We start from the raw sequence: 26,982 nt of genomic DNA on the forward strand, positions 1-26,982 counted from the left end.
CAGATAACACCACAGTGGAGAATCTTAGAGCTGTGTGTTTGGACCACGCCAAGCTCGGAGAGAACAGTCTGAGTCCGTCACTGGACTCGCGTTTCTTCGGCCCATCACCTTCACAAGTGCTCTACCTCATTGAGGTAAGGCTCTGTGTACTTTTGGGTGACAAAATGCTAGAGATATACCCACCATCCAAGTTTTGTGAATTCTTTCTGATTGTCAAAAACCTGTAACCTGCTGATACCAAATTAGTCAAATCCAGTTTCTCTAAGAATGAGAAGATACAAGAGCTATGCTCCATATGTTCTTCTAAGGCGTTCATCACTGAACATTGAGGACGGTTGCTGTAGAGCCACTAAATATTTAGAAAGTCACAATCATTACAGATTTTGTCATTTAAAATGTTTTAGGCATGTTATGTCGGCGTACATTTCCTAAAGTACATAGTAACTTAGCTTACCTCTAGGATTTCCAAAATGTTGCCAACTTTTCTCGATCAAGCAAACTCTGACAGACGGAGGTTGCACTGAAATTTTGGAAGGATAAAATAATGACTGACCTCATCTAAAACCTCACTGATACTGCAAATGGCTAACTTTGACTCTTCATCCCTCAGTAACAACTTATATACTGAAGAGTGTTAATTTTACTGCAATCTGCTTAGATATGCTGCATTCACAAATAGGGAAAATATCTTGGTTTTAACCAGCATGTCACCAGTTAAAGAGCTAAAGCCAATTTATTTTTGTTCAAGTTATTACAAATCACTATACCCGCTCTCCCTACTTTCCCACATTTGCTCCTTCTCACTGTTAGCAAACTGCTGTTATATTTCTTATTTTTCAAAATGAAGATATCTAAGTTTAGGTTTCTCTGCCTGTTCTTGTTGCAGGTTGTGTATGCTTTGCTGATGCCAGCTAGTGCCACTCTGGGTGAGGATGCTAGTGACTTCCAGTACAACTTCCTGAAGAGCGGCGGTCTGCCACTGGTGCTAAGCATGCTCACCAGGAACAACTTCCTCCCGTCCGCGGACATGGAGACGCGCCGAGGCGCTTACCTCAATGCCCTGAAGATCGCCAAGCTCCTCCTGACTGCGGTCGGCTTCGGCCATGTGAAGGCCGTGGCCGAGGCCTGCCAACCCAACGCTGACGGAAATATTCCCGTCTCTCCGGTTAGACCCCGCTTTCTTTCTTTGTGAACAGACAAACCAGTTGAACCGGTTCCTGGGTTGTTTACCTGCTGCGGCCTTGACATGTCTATTTCTGTTTAATTTTTTTTTTTTTTCTTTCGTGACTGTGTGCAGATAAATCAGGCGACTCACGACCAGGCGCTGGTTCTTCAAAGTGCCCTGCAAAACATTCCCAACCCTGCCTCTGAATGTATGTTGCGCAATGTAGCTATCCGCCTGGCCCAGCAGATTTCTGATGAGGTAAAGGACACTTTACATTAACTGACTTTTACTTCCTTTATTTAGTGTCTTACGGCATTTTAATCACTGAATTTAATAGTTTCTGAAATCTAGTTTGTTTGTAAAAAGGAGAGTGTTAAAAACAATATTAATAATGGATTCAATGGAACTGTATTTTTCATCAGAATTTCTTCCAGGCATCGAAGTACATCCCAGACATTTGCGTGATCCGAGCAGTGCAGAAAATCGTGTGGGCATCGGGCTGCGGCACGGTGCAGCTGGTGTTTAGCAATAATGATGAAATCAGTAAAATATACGAGAAGGTAAGATTTTATGCAAAATGAAGCTAATTTTCAAAGAGCTTAACTGTGTATGTTGTATCTTGAAATTAAGCACAACTTTGTTTTTCTTTTGTTTTTTTTTGTTTTGTTTTTTTTCTTCTTTATAGACTAATGCAGCCAAGGAGCCGGATGGAGAAGATGAGCAGGTGTGCTGTGAGGCTTTGGAGGTGATGACTCTGTGTTTTGCCCTCATGCCTACGGCTCTCGACACGCTCAGTAAGGAGAAGGCTTGGCAGACCTTCATCATAGACTTGTTGCTACACTGCCACAGCAAGTAAGCGCTGCAGTTTGCACATGAAATTCATATTAATTTCCAGTTTGAGTTAAATTATTATATTTTAAAAAAGTCTTAATTTGTCGCTTTGAGCTTATAAAATAAAATATGAACTTATTTAATTGTGTGGGTACATTTGTCGCATGAGGTACAGTAATGAGGAGAAAATGCCTGTTTGAGCCCCTGCATATAGCAGGGCTGCAACTAACTATTTATTATTCTAGTAATTGCATATTCTATTGATTATTTTGAGAGATAAAAATTTAATTTAACCAATCAGGTCTTTGTATTACAATATTAAAAATGCAATCATTTGCAATTAACGAAATACTTCTTGTATCAACATGTGAAAAGCTCAGGCTTGTCTGCTTGACTTAGCATGAAAACAGTGTAGTGCTGATCTGGTGATAAATCTTTTTCTTGATTAGCCAATTAATTATTGGACAGCAAAAATGTGCTTTATTTTTTTGTTTTTGTTTGTTTTTTGCAGAATTTGAACCAGGTTAAGCTAAAGAATTTTATGCTTTGAGGAGTTTTTAGAGGACATATGTTTTTTGTTAGTTTTTTATTATTTATCTTAAATACAAAATGTTTAGTCTATATCCTCCACTTAATGACTAATTGATTACTAAATTAGTTGGCAATTATCTCAATAATTGATTCATCACAATTGGTACAATTAATCGTTTCAGCCCTATTCGTAATTATGATTCTGACGTTTAAATCTCCTTCAAACAGGTCCGTGCGTCAGATGGCCCAAGAGCAGTTTTTCCTAATGGCAACTAGGTGCTGCATGGGGCACCGGCCTCTTCTTTTCTTCATCACCCTCCTCTTCACAGTGCTCGGGGTAAGTGGCTACACAGATTGCGATTGTACGCCAAGCGTTCATCTGACCTCATTTGCTGGGGGGTTCACTCATCCTGTTAACTCTCTGTCCAGAGCACAGCCAAAGAGCGAGCCAAACACGCAGGGGACTACTTCACGTTGCTCCGACATCTGCTCAACTACGCCTACAACAGTAACATCAACCTGCCAAACGCCGAGGTGCTGCTCAACAACGAGATCGACTGGCTCAAACGAATACGGGTGAGGTTCATACTTTGGCCGGATTCTCTTTTGCTCTTGAAATCTCAGTTGCAGTTTAGAGGATGCGGTCTTGCTTGAGGTCAAACATAATTTCATTCATCAGGATGAGGTTAAGAGGACAGGAGAAACCGGTGTGGAAGAAACCATCTTGGAGGGCCACCTTGGTGTCACCAAAGAGCTTCTGGCCTTCCAGACGCCTGAAAAGAAATACTACATTGGCTGTGAGAAGGGAGGAGCAAATCTCATTAAGGTACATGAAGACTTTAAAAAAAAAAAAAAAATCCTTTTTTACCAGTTTACTCTGATCGCTTATATTTCTTCCTCTCTTTTTAATTAGGAGCTGATCGACGACTTCATCTTCCCAGCATCTAATGTTTACCTGCAGTACATGAAGAGTGGGGAGTTCCCCACTGAGCAGGCCATCCCAGTGTGTAGCACACCTGCATCCATCAACGCCGGCTTTGAACTCCTGGTGGCGCTAGCAGTCGGCTGCGTCCGCAACCTCAAACAAATAGTCGACACCCTAACTGACATGTACTACCTGGGTAGGGAGACGTTTCAGTGACAGGTTCACAAGCAGCAGCCACGTAATTTATCGCTTTGCGTTAAATCGAGTTTTCCTCCCACCTCCACATTCAGGTTGTGAGACACTGACAGAGTGGGAGTACCTGCCTCCCGTGGGACCACGCCCTAACAAAGGCTTTGTTGGCCTGAAGAACGCCGGTGCTACTTGCTATATGAACTCCGTTATCCAGCAGCTTTACATGATCCCTCCGATCCGCAACGGCATCTTGGCAATCGAGGGTACGGGCACCGAAGTGGACGATGACATGTCTGGTGACGAGAAACAGGAAAATGAGGTACTGGAAATAATGTGTGAGAAGTCTGTGTGGGGTGCAATCAAAGGGTCTGATCATTTCTGTCAAATACAGGGAATGACCAACAATGTCATCTCACGTATAGACATCTTTGTCATTATTTTGGGTAAACCTACCCATTTTACTGAAATGCAGTAAGTAGCAAGTTAATGACCATCCTTGTTTCTCTGCAGGCTGCAAATCAACACGTAAATTCATGTCCTGTCTGTAGCTCAAAGCGCATCTTGTCATGGTCTGTACTTATTATTGTGGATTTTGATTGAACTTTTAAATTGTTGCCAAATTAAATAAAAAGAAAATACAAATTGGGCGTAACTCATTCGGCAAATGTCTCCCTTTTAGTGCATTCACTCTAAAGGGGAGAGTTAATGCATTTAAGTTAAGCCAAAAACCACCTGCAGCGAGTGTAAAACGTTTTTGGGAAATTGAGGAAGTTATTAAAATGTTTGCTGTTGTGGCTTTTGTAATGCAACACTTCAAAATGCACATAAAAAAAAAACAATAAAAACACACCTACTGATTGGGGCAAAAGCCTCAAGTTTACATAAAAGTAGAATCTAGAGCAAGCATAGAGCCATGCATTTGCTAGTAAAAAGTCTCCACAGAAACAAATGTGTAACAGCTCAGCTCTCTCATATGCAGCGAAGTGTCACAACACTATCTTTGCATAAATTGGTCCCAAAAATCAGTTTTTAAGAGCCAATTCTTCCAAATCAAGTGGCGAGCTGCTCTCAGTTCAAGTTAATGATGTGAGAAACGGCATTAGCACCGCTGGAGTTTCTCCCAAACTTTTAACGACTAATGAATTCACTTGTTTGCACTCATGACAGGCTTGGTTTGTTACAATTTGGATTTTGCTTCCACAGAGTAACGTAGACCCTCGTGATGAAGTTTTCAGCTACCACCACCAGTTTGATGACAAACCCTCCAGTAAATCAGAGGACAGGAAGGAGTACAACATCGGGGTGCTGCGTCACCTACAGGTCATCTTCGGTCACCTGGCTGCATCCAGGCTGCAGTACTACGTCCCAAGAGGCTTCTGGAAACAGTTCAGGTATTTTAAAGATTTTTCATACTTCGATGGGGGTATGCATCATTTCCTTTTGGGAAAAATAATGTTAGAAAAAATTTGGTGTTTAAGAATTTTCCAGGTTTGGATTATGTAATTACATTTTTTTTAATGCTGTGAAATCAAAGCCAACTTTTTGTGCGTTTAAAATGGGTCATAGCTAGACTGAGAATGCACACTTCTGATTTAAACTCTGACGTACGCAGAAACAGAAGTATTTTTGTCTTCACAAACGTTTCGGTTAGTTGTGTTCATCTCTATGTTTGTGTCAGTCTGGGTGGATCACAAGTGACGCTCGCCAAACATGAGCAGCAATGTAGAGTCTTAAAGTTTTTAGAAGCTTATGGACAAAGGAAATAATTACTGTTATATTTTGATAAACTTGTAAAAACGGCTAAAAACTCTAATAAGACAAGATATTGTACTTAGAGTTGTATTAAGAATGTGCTTTCTCTTTTCACACTTCTTGTGCTGCCAGTTGTTAAATTCAGATTTTATCCAAAATCTGAATTTTACGATTTTGGATAAAATCTTAAAATTTTATCCAAAATCTGTGCTGGCATAGAAAGAAATTTCATGAAATGAAAAATCTGCTGAAACCATGTCTGTTGACTTCTGTTGATTTTTTTTTTTTCTTTTTTTTAGATTATGGGGGGAGCCAGTAAATTTGAGGGAGCAGCACGACGCTTTGGAGTTCTTCAACTCTTTGGTGGACAGTTTGGACGAAGCTCTGAAAGCTTTGGGTCACCCTCCCATGCTCAGCAAGGTGCTGGGAGGATCCTTTGCTGACCAAAAGATTTGTCAAGGGTGTCCCCATAGGTGAGCCCTAGCTGAATGTGCTTAGTCACTTTAATAACAATAAAAATAATGTTGAATTTGTTTCTGATTAATAACGATTCTACCGTCAGATATGAGTGTGAGGAGTCATTTACAACATTAAACGTGGACATTAGAAACCACCAGAACTTGTTGGACTCGATGGAGCAATATGTTAAAGGAGATCTGCTTGAAGGAGCCAATGCCTACCACTGTGAGAAATGTAATAAGAAGGTAAGACTATAGAGCTTCTTTAAATTGTCACAACAATCGCATGGAAGGTTTAAAACTAGATCTAGAACGATTAATCGTGATTGGTTGTTGAAATAATCGTCAATTAATTTAGTAATCAGTTAATCATTGTAACTGGAGTATACAAACTCTAAAAAAGGACAATTTTCTGAAAGAACAACATATTCAGAGCAGCATTCAAGTCAAAACTGTACAAAAATAGATGTATTTATGTGATATACATTCGTTATCTGTAAACCTGTCCTTTCCATAACTCCTCAGTTGGCAGGTTTAGCTTCACCTGGTTCAATTTCTATAATAAAATACATTAAAAAAAAAAAAAACAGTCTCCTGTTAAGCACCTTTTCCAGTTATTAATCAGTTCATCCAGAAAATAACCAATAGACCATGTTGGGCAGAAAAGGCTGAGCTTTTCACATGTTGCTAGAAGGATACAGATTAATTATTTGCTATAAAAGTTCAAACACTCACTAATGGAATAGTGGTGTTGCATTATAGGCAATAACATTTTTCTCAAAAAATTGAGTTATTGATTAGATTTTTTTTTTAAATGTACTTCAAAAATTGTATAAAAATGCACCAGTGAATTTTTTAACCCAGTTGATGGATTAATCGTCTAAGATAATCAGTAGAATAATCTATTACTAGGATAATTGTTTGGATGAGGAATTGAATTAGTTGTTTGCATTTTCATGCATCTCTGTTGTTATATAAACGAGGCTTAATGGATTATCCGCAGAATGTACCAATCTTTTTTTATTTGATTGTCAAATAAAATCAATAGAATAACCGATTAGTATAATAATCGTTAGTCGCTGCCCAAGTGAGATTTCTAAATTCCCCTTGATTTTTTTTATTTTTATTTTTTCAGGTGGACACAGTGAAGCGTCTACTGATCAAGAAGCTGCCGCCTGTCCTGGCCATCCAGCTGAAGCGCTTCGACTACGACTGGGAGAGGGAGTGCGCCATCAAGTTTAACGATTACTTTGAGTTCCCGCGGGAGCTGGACATGGAGCCGTACACGGTAGCGGGCGTGGCCAAGCTGGAGGGCGACGACGTGAACCCGGAGAACCAGGTGATCCAACAGAACGAGCCGTCCGAACCCACGCCGCCGGGCAGCTCCAAGTACCGTCTGGTGGGAGTGCTGGTTCACTCGGGCCAGGCGAGCGGCGGACACTACTACTCCTACATAATCCAGCGGAACGGGGGCGACGGCGAGAAGAACCGCTGGTACAAGTTCGACGACGGCGACGTGACGGAGTGCAAGATGGACGACGAGGAGGAGATGAAGAACCAGTGCTTCGGGGGAGAGTACATGGGCGAGGTGTTCGACCACATGATGAAGCGGATGTCGTATCGGAGGCAGAAGCGATGGTGGAACGCCTACATCCTGTTCTACGAGCGTATGGACTCGCTGGACAAGGACAGCGAACTTGTCAAATATATCTCAGAGCTGAGCTTGTCCTCCACCAAGCCCCATCAGGTCAAGATGCCGAGCGTCATCGAGTGCAGCGTTCGCAAGCAGAACGTCCAGTTCATGCACAACCGAATGCAATACAGCCTGGAATATTTCCAGTTCATTAAGAAACTTCTGACCTGTAACAGTGTCTATTTAAACCCTCCTCCAGGTATGCACCTTGTTTTCTGTTTTATTTCTTTATTTAATCTGTGAAAAGTACAAAACACTTGCCAGAACCCAGATTGTAAATAACGTATTTCTTCTGTCCTTTTTTTTTTTTTTTTTTGTGACACTTGAATGTTTCAGATCATCACACGAAATCAAAAAGCATATTTTCAAAAATTTATTTTATTTACTGCAGGATCAAAATCTCTCCACCACTAAACTGGCCCTGTGTGAAAATGTAATAGCCTCCTAATCCTAACAATTGGATTTGCCCGTCTTGGCAATAACACTCACCATAAAGCCAAGCTGCACCTCATTCTCATTAATGACTTTCTGATAGATAGCAGAGTTTATTGTCCTGCAGTTGTTTTCACCATGCAACCCTTCAATAGATGCAATTCTTTCCCAGTTTCTCTTTTTTTTTATTGTGGAATCACAAACACTTGACCCTAACTGGGGCAAGTGAGGTTTCAGATGGGGATAAGTCATTGATGCGCTGTTAGACGAGCGACTTGCCCACTGTTCTACGTCTCTTTCCAATTTATGGATAATGGCTCACATTGTCTTAAAGCCTTGGAAACAAATGAAAACCTTTTGAAACTACACTACATTTACACTTGCTATCTTTGTCTTTGACATTAGAACTAGTTTGATCTGAAACATCCAAGTGTGAGTGGAGAGAAAGCAAAAACAGAAAAGGTGTGTGCAAGTGGTATTTACATTTTCACACCGTCCCACATTGAAATGACATGAATAACTTTGGTTAGCAATCTTTTTTTTTTTACACTTGAAACATAAACTGTGTGGAAAAAGTTGGCTGCTGCTTGAAGAAATGTTTGAAAAACTACAGCTAATAGTTGCTATTTGTACGTTTTTGTTCCACTTTCAATTATTTCCCTGAATCAAATCCCTCTTCATATTATTAGTTTTCCCCCCTTTGATCTTTTGAGCACCGGTTAATTCCACATCATGTCTCTGTGCGTTTAGATTTCACTAATCTTCCATCTTTGTGTTTTAAAAATGACAGTTGAAAACCGATCTTAATATCCAGCATTATTCTGGATCAAAGGGTAGTTTATAATGCTCTGAATTACACTGCCTTTCTAATATTTGTATGAAGTGTATTTTTAACACCAGAGCTCTGCAATTATTTACTTAAAAATGGGTATTATTAAAACCATCATTGCAGAAGCTTTTTGTAACAAAGACGGCACATTCCTGATTTTTATAGAGGCCAGAGGAAGAGAAGGGAGCTTCTCATTGCCCCTCCCAACCTGTTGCTGCACACTTCTGATCAGCAGTCAAGATGAAGGCTGCCATGCTTTTTTTTTTTTTTTTTTTTTCCATCGCTTAAAACTTATGTATGTTTGGAAAAGTATTAGTCATGAAGAGCAGTTTTTGGCAACAAACTGCAAGTCGGCTGAACAGACTGGATAATCCTGCTCATTTCAGCATGTTAGATTTCCAGTGTTAAATTATAAGGAGCAGAACAGCAATAATTCAAAACAAAACAAAACATGAATGGCCTTATTTTGTTGAGATTCTGGTATCATAACAATCTCACACTGGGCCAGACCGGTGTCTTTTTTTTTTTTAACAGTTTCATAGGAAAAGGCTATAAAATACTGATAACTGTCTTTATGTTGTAAAAGTAATACAGGAAACGTAGCTAATTATTCAATTCACATAGCAAGTCAAACATTTTCCTTGTTTGGTTCTAAAAACATCAAAAATAACTATTTTCGGTTCTGTGTTTGGGGTTAGGAAAACAAGGGAGACGCTCCTTTTTTTTCTTCATGAGAGGATTTATGCTGCAACGAAGTAAGCAAAGTGCGTCGCTCAGCACTTTTTCAGCATTTTATTGCTTTCTTTCATCTCAGGACAAGACCACCTTCTGCCAGAGGCAGAGGAGATTGCTATGATCAGTGCTCAGCTGGCTGCTCGGTTCCTCTTCAGCACAGGTTTTCACACCAAGAAATTAGTACGGGGTCCTGCCAGTGACTGGTCAGTTTTGTTTGCTATTTGTTAATTAAAAAAAAAAGGGCGGGGGGGATTTGCTCTTGTCCAGAAAGCATGATTGCTCTTTTCTTTTTCTCTGTTTAGGTATGACGCCCTCTGCATCCTGCTGAGACACAGTAAGAATGTACGCTATTGGTTTGCACACAATGTTCTCTTTGCTTACCCCAATCGCTTCTCCGAGTACTTGCTCGAGTGTCCGAGCGCAGAGGTCCGTGGGGCGTTTTCAAAGCTCATAGTCTTCATCGCTCACTTTTCCCTGCAAGACGGGCCATGCCCCTCACCCACAGCCTCGCCAGGACCCTCCACTCAGGTTGGTGTGGATTTTATGGGTTCAGCGGTTTCAGAAATAGACTCCACCCCAAAACCCCTCTCTGACTGTTCTGTTGACTGTTGTTTTTTTCCTTCGTACATCAGGGCTGTGATAATCTCAGCCTTAGTGACCATCTATTGAGAGCCGTACTCAACCTGCTCAGAAGAGAGGTTTCTGAACATGGCCGCCACCTCCAGCAGTACTTCAACCTCTTTGTCATGTATGCCAATCTGGGTAAGCAGCAAACTGATCTCCCATTAGTTATTTTGAGCTTTAAGTGCTGTTTTTGATTTTCATCTCGACTCTTTGGTTCTTCAACCACACACAGGCCTGGCAGAGAAGACTCAGCTGCTGAAGCTAAATGTTCCCGCCACCTTCATGTTAGTTGCTCTGGACGAGGGTCCCGGCCCTCCCATTAAGTACCAGTATGCTGAGCTGGGCAAGCTCTACACTGTGGTCTCCCAGCTTGTCCGCTGCTGCGACGTCTCCTCTCGTATGCAGTCCTCAATCAATGGTAGGTGGGACTTTGGTCGTCTTTCTTTTTTTCTTTTTTTTTTTTTTTTTAATGAAAGTATCTAGAGTATTCTAAATTAGGGCTGAAGTGATTAATCATGTTTAATGCAAATAATCGCAATTAATCTATTATTAAAATAATTGTCAACTAATTTAGTAATCGATTAATCGTTAACTGGGGTATAAAGACTCTTAAAAAGTCAATTTGCTGAGAGAACACAGTGAGAACAGTAATTAAGCTAAAACTGTACAATATATTTATATATGCATTTTACATTTAACATAAAAAACAAACCTTTGTCTGTAAACATGTTCTACCCAGAAAACCCCTCAATTGGCAGTTTTTGCTTCAACTGGTTAAAATTTTAGGAGAAAACAAAATCCTTTTTTAAGCACATTTTGCATCCAGTTATTAATGAGTTGATGCAAAAAATAAACACCAGATCAGCCCAACACTATTGTCATGTCGAGCAGAAAGGGTTGAGCTCTACACATGTTGTGACTAAAGGATTACTGATGCTGCATTTTAGGCAATACACTGTTTATTTTATATTATCTTTTTAATTAGCTGAATCATTTCTTGTTTTGCAATTTTTTGCATTTCTAATATTGTTAAATGATAGATTTGCATAATGTGCCAATCTTTATTTTTCAGTGATTTTTGATAATCGATTACTAAAATGACCGTCTCTTGCAGCCCTACTCTAAATGCACTACTACTCCGTATTTTACCAGGTAATCCTCCTCTTCCCAACCCGTACGGGGACACCAACCTGACGGCTCCTGTCATGCCGGTGCAGCAGCTGGTGGCAGAGATTCTGTTTGTGCGGACGAGTTACGTGAAGAAGATCATTGAGGACTGCAGCAACTCGGAGGAGACGGTGAAGCTGCTTCGCTTCTGCTGCTGGGAGAACCCTCAGTTTTCCTCCACTGTGCTCAGTGAACTGCTCTGGCAGGTAAACATCCTCTTTCAACAAGCCGGGTCGCTGAAATGTTTGTTACTGATAGTTGTTCAGACTCAGTTTGAAAATACTTTATTAATCCCAAAGGCAAGACTGTAACAATAACCTGTGTTTTGTTCGCAGGTGGCATATTCCTACACCTATGAGCTGAGGCCTTACCTTGACTTGTTGCTACAAATCTTACTCATCGAGGACTCCTGGCAAACGCACAGGTCAGATTGACTGTCGTAAATTGTATCCATATACCTTGAACCTTTTCATATTTTGTCATATTACAGCCAGTAACATCAACGTATTTTTGTGAATTTTATGTTGGAGCGGAGTTGCACCTTTCATCAGGACAATAACGCTAAGCACGCAACCATAGCTAAAACTCGAGAAAATTTTAAGAAAGTTTTAAGACTACAGAAAATTAAAAATTTTAAAATTTAAAATTAAAACTCAAGAAAAAAATAGCATGCCACACCATTCAACTTTTTCTTTGTAAAACAACTTAAAAGCCATGAGTCATTTATACACCGACGTGTCGATTCACATACATTGAATTCTAGGCTTGTTTTGTGACAAACTATACAGAAGTTAAAGTGTAATGTTTGTTTTTCAAGGCCCTGAACAAGTTGTATTTTCTTTTTGTCTGGTCATCGTCTTTAACTTTGCACTTTTTTTGTGTGTTCATATTAAGGATCCACAATGTGCTGAAAGGCATCCCTGATGACAGAGACGGGCTATTTGACACCATTCAGCGCTCGAAAAACCACTACCAGAAACGGGCCTATCAGTGCATCAAGTGCATGGTGGCCCTCTTTAGCAACTGCTCTGTGGCTTATCAGATCCTGCAGGTAATCACGCTAACGTATACAGCTCTGATGCTACATTCAGTCAACTACTGGTTGGCACAGGCTTGTCGTTTAAGTGTAGTTCAATTTTATTTAGCCTGTCAACAAAATCAGGAAGCCTGTAGCTGACTTGCGTTTGTACTCTTACAGAGCAATGGCGACTTGAAGCGAAAGTGGACATGGGCAGTGGAGTGGTTAGGGGACGAGCTGGAGAGGCGACCATACACAGGAAACCCCCAGTACACGTACAACAACTGGTCCCCTCCAGTTCAGAGCAACGAGACCTCCAATGGATATTTTCTTGAGCGCTCCCACAGTGCACGCATGACACTGGCCAAGGCTTGTGAACTCTGTCCTGAAGAGGTAACGGCATTTACAGATCACCCCTAATACCCACAGTTTCACACTGACCTAATCATGTAGCTGTAAATGATACCGTTGATCCCAAAGTGATGCATACCCCTAGCAGATTTAGATTTAAAACTAGATTCATCTTAGAAATTGTAATTATTTTAGAAGAAATGAGACACAGAAATGAATGAATGAATTTGTTTACATTTTAATAAGAGGCAAAATTATCTAAATATTGCTCAATAATCTGTGGGGAAAAAAATCATTAGCACTTTTTAGCAATCAAAACTTTCTTGTAGTTGCTGGTTTTATGACTATTAATGTCTTTCTTGCCTTTAATAGTCATAATCTTCAGCTCTGTTCTCTATTGGATTTTAGTAAAGACTGGCCTGGGTCACTCCAAACACTTTATTACTTCCAGTCTGAAGAAACAATTTGGTAAAATATAACTTTAACCCAAAATCTGCCAGGGGTATGAATAATTGTTGACTTTACTGTATATTTAGAGATGTTGAGGAAAAACTCTTAAAGGGCCTTTTCTACCAACCTGATTCCAGTTCTTAACTGGTGCTAGAGCTCAACAGCTGCTTACCCTGGACCAGTTTGCTGCTGGGCCAGAGGAGAAAAAACGCTTTTATTAAGAGCTCCATGTTTAAAACCGTGGAGCGCAGTCTAGGTTTTGTCAGATTTAAAACCAAAACACAAGTAAAAAACCCTGCAGTGCACTTTAACTAAAATAAGGGCGTTTTCCAACAGTTAACTTTGGTGTGGATTAAGTAGTTGAGTTTATTGGCTGGCAACTTTTTCAGATTGTTTGGGGTTTTTTTTCATGCAGGGAAAACTCCAATGAGACTGAAATTTGTCCCTGCAAACGACATGAAAATGTTAAATCTGTTTATTGGTCAAACGTATCCGGGGTGGAAAACCAACTGTAAGCACAGGAAGTAGATGCTTCCAATCCTGAAAAGTTAATATTGCTCTTATTCTTGCTGCCATTTCATGCAAAAGTATTAAAAGTTTACTGAATGATTAGTTTCCTCTACAACATCCCATAATGCAACAAATACCTGGATGTGGGAAGGCGCTACATTGGTCAAACTGTCTTTGCCCTTACAGTCCTTCACAAAAGCGGGAAAACAATAAATTGGTTGGTTCTTTATAATGAAACAATGACTTTGCTCTCAGGCTGTGGAAAAGCAAACTGGTTGTTTTACAGAACCAGTTAAGAACTGGCTTTAGCACCGGCCCTTGTTAAGAACTGGAACCTCTTTGGTGGAAAAGGCCTGCAAAAGAAATTTTGTTCGACTGAGTTTGATCACGTCATCTCAGCACAACGACCCATAAAATGACTTACCTTGTTGTTGTTGTTTGTGTTGTAGGTATTATTAATATACATGTCAGATTACATGTACTATGCTGTGTTCTTTAACTTTTTAACTGTTTTGTCAATTTTTTGGAGATAAACAAAAATTGAAAATGTAATTTCTAAACCTAAATTCTTCTACGCAAATTGTTTAGTCAGATGAATATGTCTGGTTTTTCGTAGCCGATTTGACCAATAAAACCCCAAATTCTTTATTTCTCACTTCACATGAGCTATTTGTATTTATCATGATGAAAAAAATCCAGTTAAATGACACACTTCTCCTGTAATATTCCATACACAGCTCAAGTGTACTCAGGAAAGCCCAGGGAAGGTCAGTATTCCAGGCAACACGACATAAGGGAAGGAAATTCAACCAAATCTACCTAAAGATTCAGCAGAGGAACACGGAGTATTGATCAATGTTTAGGCCTCCAAACACATTCAGCAACTGTTCAGATAGTTTTAAGGTTTACAGTTTAGACTGTCACAATAAAACCCACTTATTCCTAAAACTGCACATCACTTTTCCATCTTCTGTCATATTTTAGACTACTGTGACCTAATATGTTTAGAAAAAGTTTTTATTTGTTATTGCTGAAGGAAGGCTAGGTAGCATCCTGCTCTGTTTAATGGGCGGTAACCAAGCAACCACTGACTGCTGCTACTGTCCACAGACGCATTTAATAAACTACAAAATCACTGAAAAGTTTGTCAGTGATAAATTTGAGATATGCGTTATAGAGAACTACTACACGATGATGATATTTTCAGCTTTTGTTTCTGTTAATTTATGGAAGTCCAAAATGTAGTGTCTCAGAAAATGTTAGTATTATGAAACGGCAATGAAGAAAAATGAATTTTACCACAGAAATGTAATTCTATGTATACATATATTCTGGCCTGTACAGTCACAGGGAAAACTTGAGTCATTGACACAATCCTTAGGGTATGAAAGCCACAAAATGAAACTTACTTTTATCATTTTAGAAGATATGTTTTAGTCTTATAGAGCCCTATCTGGAAAAATATATCCTTATGTAAGATTTACTTTTCTGTTTAATTTATGTCAGAAGACAGAGACTGAATTTGACAGTGAAACTATTATTATGGATGGTGTAATTCCCATTTAATACAAGAAGTTAGCATCTTCAGTCAAAAATGATTAAGCAAAGCATGCATTAATCCGTCATTCTTTAACAAGCCAACCTGTAGAAATGGTCTGTTGTACGTGCAGCGTAGAGAGGTGCATGTGATCTCTGTCACCTCTATAAATAGAGAGAAGGCTCTTAGGTGAGCCGTCCACACTGAAACACAATCTAATCTCAGCAAAAACACCAAAGCTTAGTCTGTACCTAGGGCATTGTCCAAATGAACAGGCAGATTCTATTTTTTAATGTAGTGTTGAAACGTCCGACTTGTCTGACCGGCGGCGATTTTTCTATTCCAGGAGCCAGATGAACAGGAAGCACCTGATGATCAAGACTCGTCTCCACCTGAGGACACCTCTCTGTACCCTCATTCTCCTGGAACCACCCAGTTCCAGCAGGTGGGATACGACCGGACAAACTCCCCCACTGCTCCGTTTTGTTTTTTTTGTTTTGTTTTTTGTTTTTATTATTTAAACTGGTGCAAATCAAGCGATGTAGTTTCTGTTCTTTGAAAGCAGAAGAAGGTGGTGTCCGTTTCCTGTAACCGGACTCTTGTGTCCATTGGGCGTTTGGATCCGAGTGCTGACATAAGCAAGAGCCTCGGGTTTCTAGTTTGCAGCGATGCAACACCGACGGCTGTGTTTCAGAATAAACCTTTCGGCTCATTTGGAAGGGATCTGCTTTATGATGCCGTTCAGAACTTTAGTTTTTATTGTGACACAAACATGTTGAGTATGTTTGAGTAAGCACAGTATGCATGCATTTTTCGTCTTAAGATTTAAAAATAATTAACATTTTCTAAAAGTTAGATCTAGGCTTGCCATATGGTATGTTTTTTTTTTGTGTGTTTTTTTTTTCCAGAAGACCAACAACAGCTTAATGTCTTATTTCTGCTTTAGCATTTAGCAGTTACTGATGTCTTTATATCCGTTTGTGGAAAAAGCGCGGGCTTTTTAAGTGCTATGCAGCTTTATTTCAACCAATCAACAGCAGGCACAATAGAAGGTGATGTCAGAGATTGACGGCAAACCAGTCTGAAGCCAGAAAAACTAGGTTTTCTGGGACTTATCAGAATCCATTTCCTGTGAAAATGTTGGTTAAAGATCTGATTTCCGCTAAATAAATGCACATCATGACCGTCTCTCCATCTCTCTTCTCAAACAGAACAACCACCCCCATGGGCAGCCGTACACCGGGCCCGCTGCTCAGCACATGAACAACCCTCAACGTCCCGGCCCCGCTTCCGCCCCGACTCCAGGCCCCACCCAGACTCCGACCCCAGTCCCCGGTACCGCTCCCAGCTCAGGCCCGCGAGCACAGGAGAACTGGGACGGCACCGAGGAGGTGGCCCCGGCACCGGCCCCGGCTGCAGCCCCGACCTCCACCTCCACCTCCACCCCAGCGCCCGTCCCTCCCAAGGAGTAACCTCGCCTCCCTCTCTCTTCTGCTGTGCCTCGAGCCTCCGTTGTTCCGCTCACCTTCCTCTCATCCTTCGGTCAACAGTATCTCTCTCTCTCTCCCTCTTTCTCTATCTCTCGCCGGCCCCAAGGCAGGGCAGAGCCGGGCCTCCCGCCATCCCCCGGCCTGTTGGGGGCGCTCTTCCCTGGCCTGGAGCTGCCCGACTGCGTGACGGGGAGGGCGGGGAGGAGGGGGGCCTGCTGGCGACTACAGAGGCGAAGGAGTGGGACAAGAGTTCTGATAAGAGAAACAAAAATTACCCAGAGCTGACGATGCTGATGCGCTTACCTACACGACGAAAAGGTGTAAATAGTATGTTAATGTTTCTGACTGTTCAGATTCCCCCAGTAGCATAACTCGGTGCGGGTTGCTGTTGGGAGACGTTGCAGACGTGGAAAAACAAAATGGATACTATAAATAAGAAAAGAAAAAAAAAAGTCCCAAAAAAGGAAAAACCTCTAAGAAGACGACGACGACTCCTCTTTGTTTTATCACCCATGCTCAGCAGTAAAGTTTGTTCTACCATCGGACGTTGTCTGGTCATTCAACCGTCGAAGGACTCATTGTTATCATATTCTAATAATTCTACTTGGCGCTCCTTGGCAACCTTACGACCCATGCCAAATCGACTGGCGAGCTGTGGCTGGGGTTTTAGTGTGAGACTGGTTGGGTGGACTTTAACGGTGTTCGGTTGATGTGAAAAAGCAGTGATGCAAACAATTGTTCTAAAACTCATTGCCTTTCTTTTTATTTTGTATTTTTGTTTCTTTTTTTTTCTTTTTTTTTTTCGTTTGTTCTGGTTCTTACTTCAGACCTTTTTGAAGCTCTAGTTAATATGCTGTAACATTTAGCATGGCTTCTCACCAGAATAGTGTAGCCCAAGGGAAGACTTGTGATCATAACAACCTAAAGCTGTTCTTAATCCAAACCTCCAGAGGGGTGCTGTTTACCCTTTAGGTTTTTCTTTGGTTTTATTTTTCCCTCGTTCTTTTTTCTACTGAACTTCCCCTATCTACAACGAGGGTGACTTTTTTTGTTTTGTTTTTTTGTTCTTTTTGAACCAATGTATAAGTGGCTTTTCAATTGCACATCGTAATCCTCCTACTTCACATTTGGCAGTCAGTTTCGGTGGGTTAGACAGCTTAGCTTTCATCTATAGGAAACCAGAAAAACGAACACATATGCAACAGGATTGCTGCACTGGGCTCTCTGGTGTATTAGACTGTGTGGTTTGCTTCTGTCTCTTCAATAGAGCGTAGTTGTAGACGGACTCGTTTGCCCATCGGCTTCCTCTCTTCCGTGGAGCTGGGTCAGGCTGGGGGACGACGACCCCTGACCTCCCTCCCCCTCCACCTCAACCCCCATCCTCTCCTCGCTCCACTGCGTGAAGCTCCCACAGCAGGGTTTTTTTTTTTTTTTTTTATTATTATTAGAGCCTGGTTAATCTTGTTGCAACTTGAGCTAACTTGTAATTCTGTAGGAGTAAAAGGTAAACAACATCAGTAAATACTGTATTTAATTGGTAACTTGAATGCGTGTACTTTTTGAATTTTCTTTTTTTTCTTCTTTTTTTTTTTTGTCTAAAACATACCAAATACTCCTGCAAATGAAAATATTCTGCCCACCGTATTATATTTAAATATTTTGCTCTTATTTTATAGAATTTATTTTGTTGTATTTCACTAAAATAGAATTTGATTTAAGAGGAACATTTTTGTCCTTGTGTTATTTTTAAAGAAGATATTGACTGTACAGAGTTCTGCGCCCTGTTTTTTGCCGACTTTTGTTTTGGCCATGGTGTGACGTTGAATTCTGGAGCTACAGTCGCGATGTGGACTTTCACTTTGTGAGGTTTTTTTGTGCACAGAAATATAACAAAAAAAAAGAAGCATTGCGCCCTTAGCAAATAAAGAACATGGAATCTTGCCTCCGTCTTATTTTAATTAATCAGGTTTTCTTGAAGGCGTTTCTGTTCTTAGACTTTCTCTGTTTTTGCTCCCATTAGGCATGGAGTTGGTCTGAGATTCTCTCTAATCTGATGACAATCCTTATGACAATCTTAGAACGTTGGGCGTTCCAAGATTGTCGCTGGTGATTTCGTAACCGATCATCCTGCAGTGTGTTACGGTAGATCGTCGTGGCCGCTCCGATCTACATCGGGGTTTTTCCCCGACTGGGAGCTTAACGCAGCCTGTTGAATGTGACAGATGGCCAATCAGAAAACCCGGATTCTCTGCGATTACGGAGGGGAATCCCAAACAGCTGACACGGCGCAACCCGAAGTCCAGTAGACATCGGAGATGATATGTGGAAACATTAATGTTTATTCAACATTTCGTGCAAAGAATATAGAAATGATGAGGGGAGGAGTTGGAGCCAAATTGCTACCGCAGTTGATAAACCCTGTAGGTTTTCAGCCGTTCTTCGTTAACGTGATATAAATAGGTTATAATGATTTTCATTCAGTCAGGACTTTACCTGACTCTAGCCACATGCATCACATGTAGATTCTAGTAAAGCATTGATTAGTGCCTGGTTTTAATATTAGTTAACTGGACTTGTAGCCATTATTTTGAGCCAATGTGGCTGGACACCACAGGGCACAATCGAACCCGATTGAACCGTTATACCTAGGATTTCTGTCAGCTAATGTGTCTCTCAGGATTTGAAAATGGGCCGACAGCTTGTGTAGTGTGCGCTGGACATTACACTAAGGAAATGAGGAAGGGAGGGTCAGTGGAGAGCACCGGAGCTGAGCCTTTTTTCATTCAGTGTCATCCAGAGAAAGAAAAATGGCAGGAAGAGACGACAAAGCCGATAATTAAAATGAGGTCGATAGGTTTAATTTATTGTGCGATTAATTGATTTATCGTTTATCGCGACAGGCCTACTTGTAAGTTCTTATTGTACATATTCTTATTTTTCTGCTTTCCTGGTTATTCTTTAGTAGTATTTGCATTTGTGTGGCAGTAGCTGCAGTGACATGCAGCCATACATTTGCCTAAAGGAGAACACCATAAAGTTGTAAATATTTATTTTTTATTCTCCGTTATTGCACTAAATAACAGAATATCTTGGTGAAATTGTAAGTCCACATGGGCTGTTCCTAGATTGTGCTTTTTTAGTGTCTGCTTCATAACTTATGTTTCTTGTAACCACAAATATTTCTTGGTCAACAAATTAGTCTGCATTGTAAGCAAGTGGTAAGTAGAGGAGCTTTCTTTCAGCCGGATGACTAGCAGTGTGCAGCAGCAGGTTGGAGGAGGGTCAGCTTTAGAAAACTGGACACTGCATCACTTTGAACCATACAATAAGACATTTTTTAAAATCTTTGGCTTGATGCTGGAAATGTCCCATTGCCTCTATGAAGTTAAGATTTATTTATATATTTGGACATTCTATAAGAACATGGAAAATCACTGTTGTTCAAAAAGTGTTTTAAAAACGCAGTAAAGCTGGTAATCCAGTTCCACGAGTGAAAATACTTCAAGTTTCTCAACCACAGCTTCGTATCTATGTATCAAACATAACAGGAAGTTATGAGCAGGACGTCATCAGCAGATGTTTCAGAAATAGATTTCCTTAGCGCGTCTCTAAATGCTGTTCCAACCTGAGCGCCCTCTACGGTAAAATGGTGGGTATTGCAGTTCACCTTTTTAACTATTCTAAAAATAAATGCCAACCCAACCTGATGGGTTGGATTCTTTTTTTTTTTAAATACATAAATTATGTCATAAGGGTAGTTAATTGTTTGGAGTAAACTATAAGTTAAACAAACTGCTCCAAAGCATTTTAGTAAATTAGTAATTCAATCCAGAAAGTGGAGCTTGTATATTGTGTAATTTATCAAACATGGAGCGACATTCCAAATGTTCATTTCTGTTTTCTTTGGATTACAAAAGCTTACAGCTTCCCAGAAAGTTACAGATTGAGATTCAGAACCTCCTCATTCTGCCTGCAAACTTATAAAAAGAGGACTTAAGACCACAGCGCAACAATCTCGTTCTCATCCCAGGTAAGACAGTTCTGAAGTTGTCTCTGGTTTAGTGGCAGCTGGAGTCCTGGACATGCCTGTATGGTGGCAGGCAGGTAACTCCAGCTGCAGTTCTCTTCTAAACTCAGACTTTGCTTCACAATCCTTGCTTTTGCACTTTCAGCTAGTTTTTCCTTCCACTCAGCCTTCCTTTAAAACGCATAGATGGCAATCTGTGAATATAATTTGTTCTTTATTTGCATCCAAACTGCACCTAGTTTAAAACTTTGATTCAAGATGGCATAAATCAAATTTATATCCTTTAGTACAAGTATTTTTCTATACTTTTCTCGTAATGTACCACAAGAAAGTTGTAGAAAAAGTACTTCCAACAGTTAAGATCGTTAATAGAACTATTCATTTTTCATAAAAACAACAAAATTCTAGCTCATCTGTTTGATTATTTCACTCCCTTGAGGTAGTCGGATTTCTCAGACACTTTTTACTACATAAAACTCAGAAACACAAACAGGAAAATTGTGATTTTGGAACATATTTTATTAACAAGAGGGTCACATTTAGTTCTCCTTTTCCTGGACGGTCTTTGTTCCACGCAGTCTGCCTGTACGACGGGCAGCGATAAGACCGACCTTGCGACCAGCAGGTGCGTCCCTCCTGATCGTTGAGGGTTTGCCAATGTGCTGATGGTTACCACCACCGAAGGGATGCTCAACAGGCTGCACAGAGAGCAGAGGGGGAAAAAAAAAGCTCAACAAACAGTTCAACCTTTAGTGAGTTTTTGAAAACGAAGATGTAGCATACTTTATCTCCAAGAAGTCATTTAAGGCTAACCATCTACTCCTTTGACTGCTTTAACTTTAGTTTTACCTTCATTTGTGTCGGATTACTGAGCACAACAGTTAAAACTGAAATAACTTCCCAACTAAAGGCGACATAAATGCACCTGAAGCCCCTTCCAGTTCTACTCCTTGGGTTTTTCACACAGTGCAGCCAGGCTGCATCCCCAGGTTCACTTACGTTCATAGCCACACCACGGACACGAGGCCAGCAGTTCCTCTTGGCCTTGTACTTGTGGTAGGCGCGGCCGGCCTTCAGGATGGGCTTGTCGATACGACCGCCTCCAGCAACGACACCTTGAACGCAGCAGCAGCGGAGGAGAAGGAGGCATTCAGTTACCTTCAGTGGCTGCAGCGTTACCAAACGCCAACAAACAAAAAAAAAAAACATGACAGCGTCCTCACCGACGACGGCTCTGTTGGCAGAAGAGATGACCTTCTTGGCGCCGGAGGGCAGCTTGACTCTGGATTTCTTGGTCTCGGGGTTGTGGGAGATGACGGTGGCGTAGTTTCCTGAGGCGCGGGCCAGCTTGCCTCTGTCGCCGGGCTTCTCCTCCAGGCAGCAGATGATGGTTCCCTCAGGCATGGTGCCGACGGGAAGAACGTTACCGATGTTCAGCTGAGCTGCGGAGCAGAGGACGAAGAGACGGCCGCTTTAAATCTGAACGTAAGCGTCGTCTTTCTGATCAGCACAAAAACAGTCTGGAACAAAAGAAGTTCTCCTTGCTTCAAGACAATAATCTGGTGAATTATTTCCTTTATTATTCTTAGCCAATAATCTGGTAAATGTCTATCCTTCATTTCAAAGATACTTTATTAATCCCAGAGGGAAATTAAACATCGCAACTCATTCTACAAGTTTTTTCATAGAAATTTAATGATGATTTCTGCTGTAGATTCCGATTGGCTTCTAAAACTTCTATAAGATTCAATATTAAGGAAAATCAACTAAACAGTACATATTCAATGTGAATTGGATTTTGATGTAAAGTTTTTCTTTTTTTAAATCACAATCACGCTTCATAATAATTCTCATTTTTGCTATTGCAACACTGTGACAGTGGACTTATAAAATTGGGTTCCCAATTTAAAAAAAAATTCATATTTTACGCAGAAAATGTGGGGAAGAAAACTACTGTGTAAAATTAAAAACAGACTGAGACGGGACCGTTATCAGGAATAATCATCACTGAAGTAGCAGAAACATTTGTTACAAGAGCATCAGCCACTTTCACTAATAATAATACAATAATAAAATCTAAAGGCACCCACATTGAAAACATCAGAGAAGCTAACACACATACTTTATCATTTCGAATGGCGAAGTATTAAAGTCCAGTTTTCTTTGAGGTCTGTGGAAACTTCTTTTGATTCAGTTTTTCTAAAGTCTATAATAAATGAACTTCAAAGTGAATGACCCAAACCTTTACATGTTTTATTAATCACTCTCACTTAGTTGGATGTTTTTTTTTTTGTTTTGATGCGCTTAACCCACATAGGTAATTTCATGTTTTACATTTAATTTTCATTTAACTTCAGACAGCTAAATGATGAAATTTTCATAATAAAAGGGCAAGATCGTGTACTTTGGGAGCAATCCTTCCCCTACTGTATCTTTTCCAATTAACTCCCATTCCAGATACACACTGCCATTGTAATTTGCTTTTATTTCTTTTTTAAATCAATAAGCTTCTGCTGTAATCCCTACAAAACTTCCCGTTTTATTGTAAAGCTGGTTATCATGCACAGGATGCGACTTAAAACATTTTTTTTTCATCATATTCAATGTTTCTGTCAATTTTGAAAACACATACAGTGCTCTCCTAATACCTTCCCCTAAACATTTAAATTTCCATACGTGGAATGGTGAAAAACTTTTCACAACTACACTGAGATTTAAAGTGACAATCAGTTGTGGAATATTTGATTGGTGCATCTGAATTTGGAACCGTTCGCAACAAAACCTGATTGTCTTTTTAATGCAACCTCAAAAACAACAACAACAACGAATAAACCACGTACACTCACGCAACAGCTTAAACACTGATGACGGCTGTCGGTCCTTACCCTTCTTGCCACAGTAGATGAACTGTCCGGTGTGGATACCCTCAGCAGCGATGAAGAGCTCGGTTCTCTTCTTGAACCGATACGGGTCACGGAAGGCCACTTTGGCCAGGGGGGCGCCACGGCCGGGGTCGTGGATGATGTCCTGGATGAGGGTTGCGGACATATTGACACTTCCAACCTTGCAACAAGTACAACCGCGATCTGCTGATAGTCCCTGCTTACCTTCACGATGCCCTTGATGTAGCCATGGCGTTCAGCGAAGTCGACCTGACGGAGTTTAGCAGCACCTTTCCTGTGCTTGACGTGGGCTCTGAAAACAGAGCCTGCACCTTTTCTCTGTCCCCTGATCACACGTCCCATCTTGAACTGAAACACAAATCATTAGGCGTCTCTCTCAATCATTGTGGCAGTGAATGTAAATAACGTTAGGCAGTAAAAGATGTAATTATATATGCAGTGACCTATTAATTCAACAGTTTTGAAGAAACCAGTATGAAAACCCTGAAACTTTTAGAAAAGATTCAAACCTGTTTTATCATAGAGACAAACATAAACTTAATGTTTTGTCTTAATAAAACTGTGTTCACTAATTAAATGTTTACAACAAACCCTCTGCTTTTCATACAACTGTTAGCCTGGCAGCTAGCCGCACAAAGTCAGTGTCATTCTGAAGCTGTACGCGGCTCTTAGTGTTCAGAGCTGCTGCTTCCACATTTCACACATAAGAGCGATTTTAAAAACCTTTCGCCATTAGCACAGATTTACACGAAGCCCCAATAGCGCTTTGACACCAGCGCTTACCGGCCTCCTAGCTAATATCACACCGCTACTGCAGCGCCATGTCACCAAGAGGCAACAAAACATAAATAAATACTTTGAAAACCACTCTACTATTGAAATACAACACGGGTCACATCCTTATACATAGTTTATAGTTTTATATGTATTAATTTAAGGTGGATGAGCCAGTAAAATCAAGATTTATACAGGATTTCAAGACGGGGACCAAAAAGTATCAGTCCTACCTAAACTCCGCTGACGGAAAGAGGAAGTGCAAAGTAAAATGCGGAGGTTTTCTTCCGGAGAAATCACCGAAAGGGGCTCATGGGAAATGTAGTGAAGCACATTTCACTAGCTGTTGTTGGAATCAAGTTTCACCTAAATGAAGCAAATAAAGAAGATGAACCTCGCTATTTAGCTAAATATGAATTATTACGGTTTAATTTCTTTTTTTAAAGACACATATATGTTTATTAAAAAAAGGAAAAATCTGTATAATTTTCCCTACTCTGCCTTTACCGAAAATTTTGAAGCGATTCCGTAGTTTGAAAACAACTTAAGAAGTAAAAGACCGATAGAGTTTTCATACAAAACGATAATCAATGAGATTCAAGTGGACATTCTACAACTTCTGGGGATGGAAACAGCTTTCGCACAGATTTTAAAAATAGATTTAGCTTTCTTTCTTTCTTTCTTTTTCTTTCTTTCTTTCTTTCTTTCTTTCTTTCTTTCTTTCTTTCTTTCTTTCTTTCTTTCTTTCTTTCTTTCTTTCTTTCTTTCTTTCTTTCTTTATTTATGTAAGCTTGAACTACATATTCAAATGTAATTATTTTTACATAATCTATTTTCAATTTTTTTGGCACCATATTGTCTGCTTCTGTTTTGCACAATATGCAGTATATTATGAGATAAGTTAATGTTTCACGTATGTTCATATTAACATATTAACATGAAGACTCAGACTGAAAAACAACTATTTTTACCAATAAGAATTAGCCTGTAATATCTAAACTCTACCACAAGATGGCAGCAGTACAATATGAAAGAGAACGAAGAGGAAGCGCTAAGTAAGCCAAATTGGTGAAAAGTCCAATATTACCATCTGCTGGAGCTTGCGGTGTGTTGTGGTAACGGATCAGGAGAAACTCTAAGAAGCAGTACGACTGAGTGAGACCGAAGTGGTACTTTGGTTTTCTGGTCGAGAGGCAGACTGATTTAATAAATGTCATGTAAGGCTGGAGCTCAAATAAACAGACTGTCATTTTCAAAATAAGCTTGAAACTAACCAAACAGCTAATGTTAATGTAAGTTAGGTCTTCCTATGTATTTCAGGCAGTTTTCTTGTATTATTCCAATGTTAACAATTGTTTGAAAAAATACATCTTAATTTTAAAAAACAATCTTCATCAAATTGTTGATTTTACACTTGCAAAGCTGGTACGAAATACTAGAGAGCTTTAAAAATGCTTTAAAGATGTGCACAAAACTCTTAAAATAGATGTATTTTAAGGTTATAAAGACCTGACGTAACAGCTTTGGATGTTATTCGTTTTTTGTGTGTTTGTGGTACCACATGTGGCGGCATGATAAACTAAAGTCCTCATCTGGCTTTGGTTGTCCCACCCCAGTTGTTTTAAGCATCTCAGATTTTGCTCTTATTGTTTGTATTAGTCGGTTTAGGTGAGTAGTTGAGAAATATTTTCTAATTTATTGCAAATATCACACACATCTCTATTAGCTATATGTCAAGTGTGGTTAAGAGAAAAGGGCCTTTTTGTCAGGTTACATTTAAGCCCCAAACGGGCAGGAAGGCCAAGAGTATTAGTTCAAAATTCCTATTTTGAACAAATTTGAAAAAGAAAAAGTTAAATAAAAAAATATAGACAGTATAGTGTATATTCATCTAGTGTATATATATTTTACAGCAGCAGACGACCCTGAACGGCAGATATATACAGTGGAAGTACGCTCTGAAACTTTTTCTTCTTGTATTTCAGATGTTTGCTCAGAGTCCTATGTGTGGTTGTTTGCTCTCCAGTGCAGCAGAGATGTTGAGCAACAGATGGTTCCCCTCCTGAGATCAGAGCATCTCGCTGGAGGAACAATGCTGCTGTGATTAATGAGGACATGCACACATGCAGGGCTGAACCAGCAGGTGATAAATATATGACTTACTTATTATGATGCTGCATTGTTTTGCACAGTCCCGCAGGTATAACAGGCATAAATACAGCACCTACTCCCACGCACTCATATTCTGGATTTGGCCTTTATTGTTTTCTTGATTTTATCCCTCAGAGATCACAGAGTTCGGGGACTGATATCGCTGCTCCTGTTGATAGGTACTTGTTAAAAAGGCATTTTCCTCTCACCCCCCCCCACCCCCCCAAAAGCATTTCCCAGCGCTTTCAGCTGTTTGGGCTTTGTGAGAAATTAACTTTCTTGGCTCACTTTAACAACAGTAAAGTAAATTATGTGCCTATATATTATATCTTGGAGTACTTACTGATGGAGCTACGAAGCGCAGAGGGACCCCTAATTGTGCTGTTGGGAGGAATTCTCATGATGGTGTTGAACATTGTGCATCCAAGCATGTTTTC

General features: G+C 40.1%; 2 protein-coding genes across 7 annotated transcripts in view; one reads left to right on the forward strand and one right to left on the reverse strand.

The window, feature by feature from the left end:
* usp9 (ubiquitin specific peptidase 9) overlaps positions 1-18,631 on the forward strand; it is a 38,837-nt gene extending 20,206 nt beyond the window's left edge. For 2 of the 6 annotated variants that reach the window (XM_014988975.2, XM_014988979.2), the window contains 25 exons: positions 4-134; positions 887-1,165; positions 1,298-1,423; positions 1,588-1,725; positions 1,851-2,017; positions 2,756-2,864; positions 2,957-3,103; positions 3,207-3,353; positions 3,441-3,648; positions 3,743-3,963; positions 4,848-5,035; positions 5,696-5,869; positions 5,959-6,100; positions 6,990-7,746; positions 9,623-9,746; positions 9,846-10,071; positions 10,176-10,305; positions 10,400-10,585; positions 11,320-11,540; positions 11,670-11,758; positions 12,229-12,385; positions 12,533-12,745; positions 14,401-14,430; positions 15,547-15,645; positions 16,412-18,631. In XM_014988975.2, the coding sequence (XP_014844461.2) occupies positions 4-134; positions 887-1,165; positions 1,298-1,423; positions 1,588-1,725; positions 1,851-2,017; positions 2,756-2,864; positions 2,957-3,103; positions 3,207-3,353; positions 3,441-3,648; positions 3,743-3,963; positions 4,848-5,035; positions 5,696-5,869; positions 5,959-6,100; positions 6,990-7,746; positions 9,623-9,746; positions 9,846-10,071; positions 10,176-10,305; positions 10,400-10,585; positions 11,320-11,540; positions 11,670-11,758; positions 12,229-12,385; positions 12,533-12,745; positions 14,401-14,430; positions 15,547-15,645; positions 16,412-16,672 (4,670 nt within the window). In that variant the 3' untranslated portion in view covers positions 16,673-18,631. The remainder of the gene's footprint in view (positions 1-3; positions 135-886; positions 1,166-1,297; positions 1,424-1,587; positions 1,726-1,850; positions 2,018-2,755; positions 2,865-2,956; positions 3,104-3,206; positions 3,354-3,440; positions 3,649-3,742; positions 3,964-4,847; positions 5,036-5,695; positions 5,870-5,958; positions 6,101-6,989; positions 7,747-9,622; positions 9,747-9,845; positions 10,072-10,175; positions 10,306-10,399; positions 10,586-11,319; positions 11,541-11,669; positions 11,759-12,228; positions 12,386-12,532; positions 12,746-14,400; positions 14,431-15,546; positions 15,646-16,411) is intronic. The other 4 variants (XM_014988980.2, XM_014988981.2, XM_014988977.2 and 1 more) reach the window with 3 other exon arrangements.
* Positions 18,632-21,215: 2,584 nt separating this feature from the next.
* Positions 21,216-24,713, reverse strand: rpl8 (ribosomal protein L8). Its single transcript, XM_014988988.2, has 6 exons — positions 24,628-24,713; positions 23,825-23,968; positions 23,603-23,744; positions 21,941-22,159; positions 21,717-21,832; positions 21,216-21,415 (listed from the first exon to the last, which is right to left on the reverse strand). The coding sequence occupies exons 2-6, from the start codon at positions 23,960-23,962 to the stop codon at positions 21,257-21,259; spliced, it is 774 nt and encodes a 257-aa protein (XP_014844474.1). The 5' UTR covers positions 23,963-23,968; positions 24,628-24,713; the 3' UTR covers positions 21,216-21,256.
* Positions 24,714-26,982: the final 2,269 nt, after the last annotated feature.

The sequence above is a fragment of the Poecilia mexicana genome, unplaced genomic scaffold, assembly GCF_051168715.1.
Source record: "Poecilia mexicana isolate PSO_F unplaced genomic scaffold, ASM5116871v1 scaffold_2, whole genome shotgun sequence".
NCBI lineage: Eukaryota > Metazoa > Chordata > Actinopteri > Cyprinodontiformes > Poeciliidae > Poecilia > Poecilia mexicana.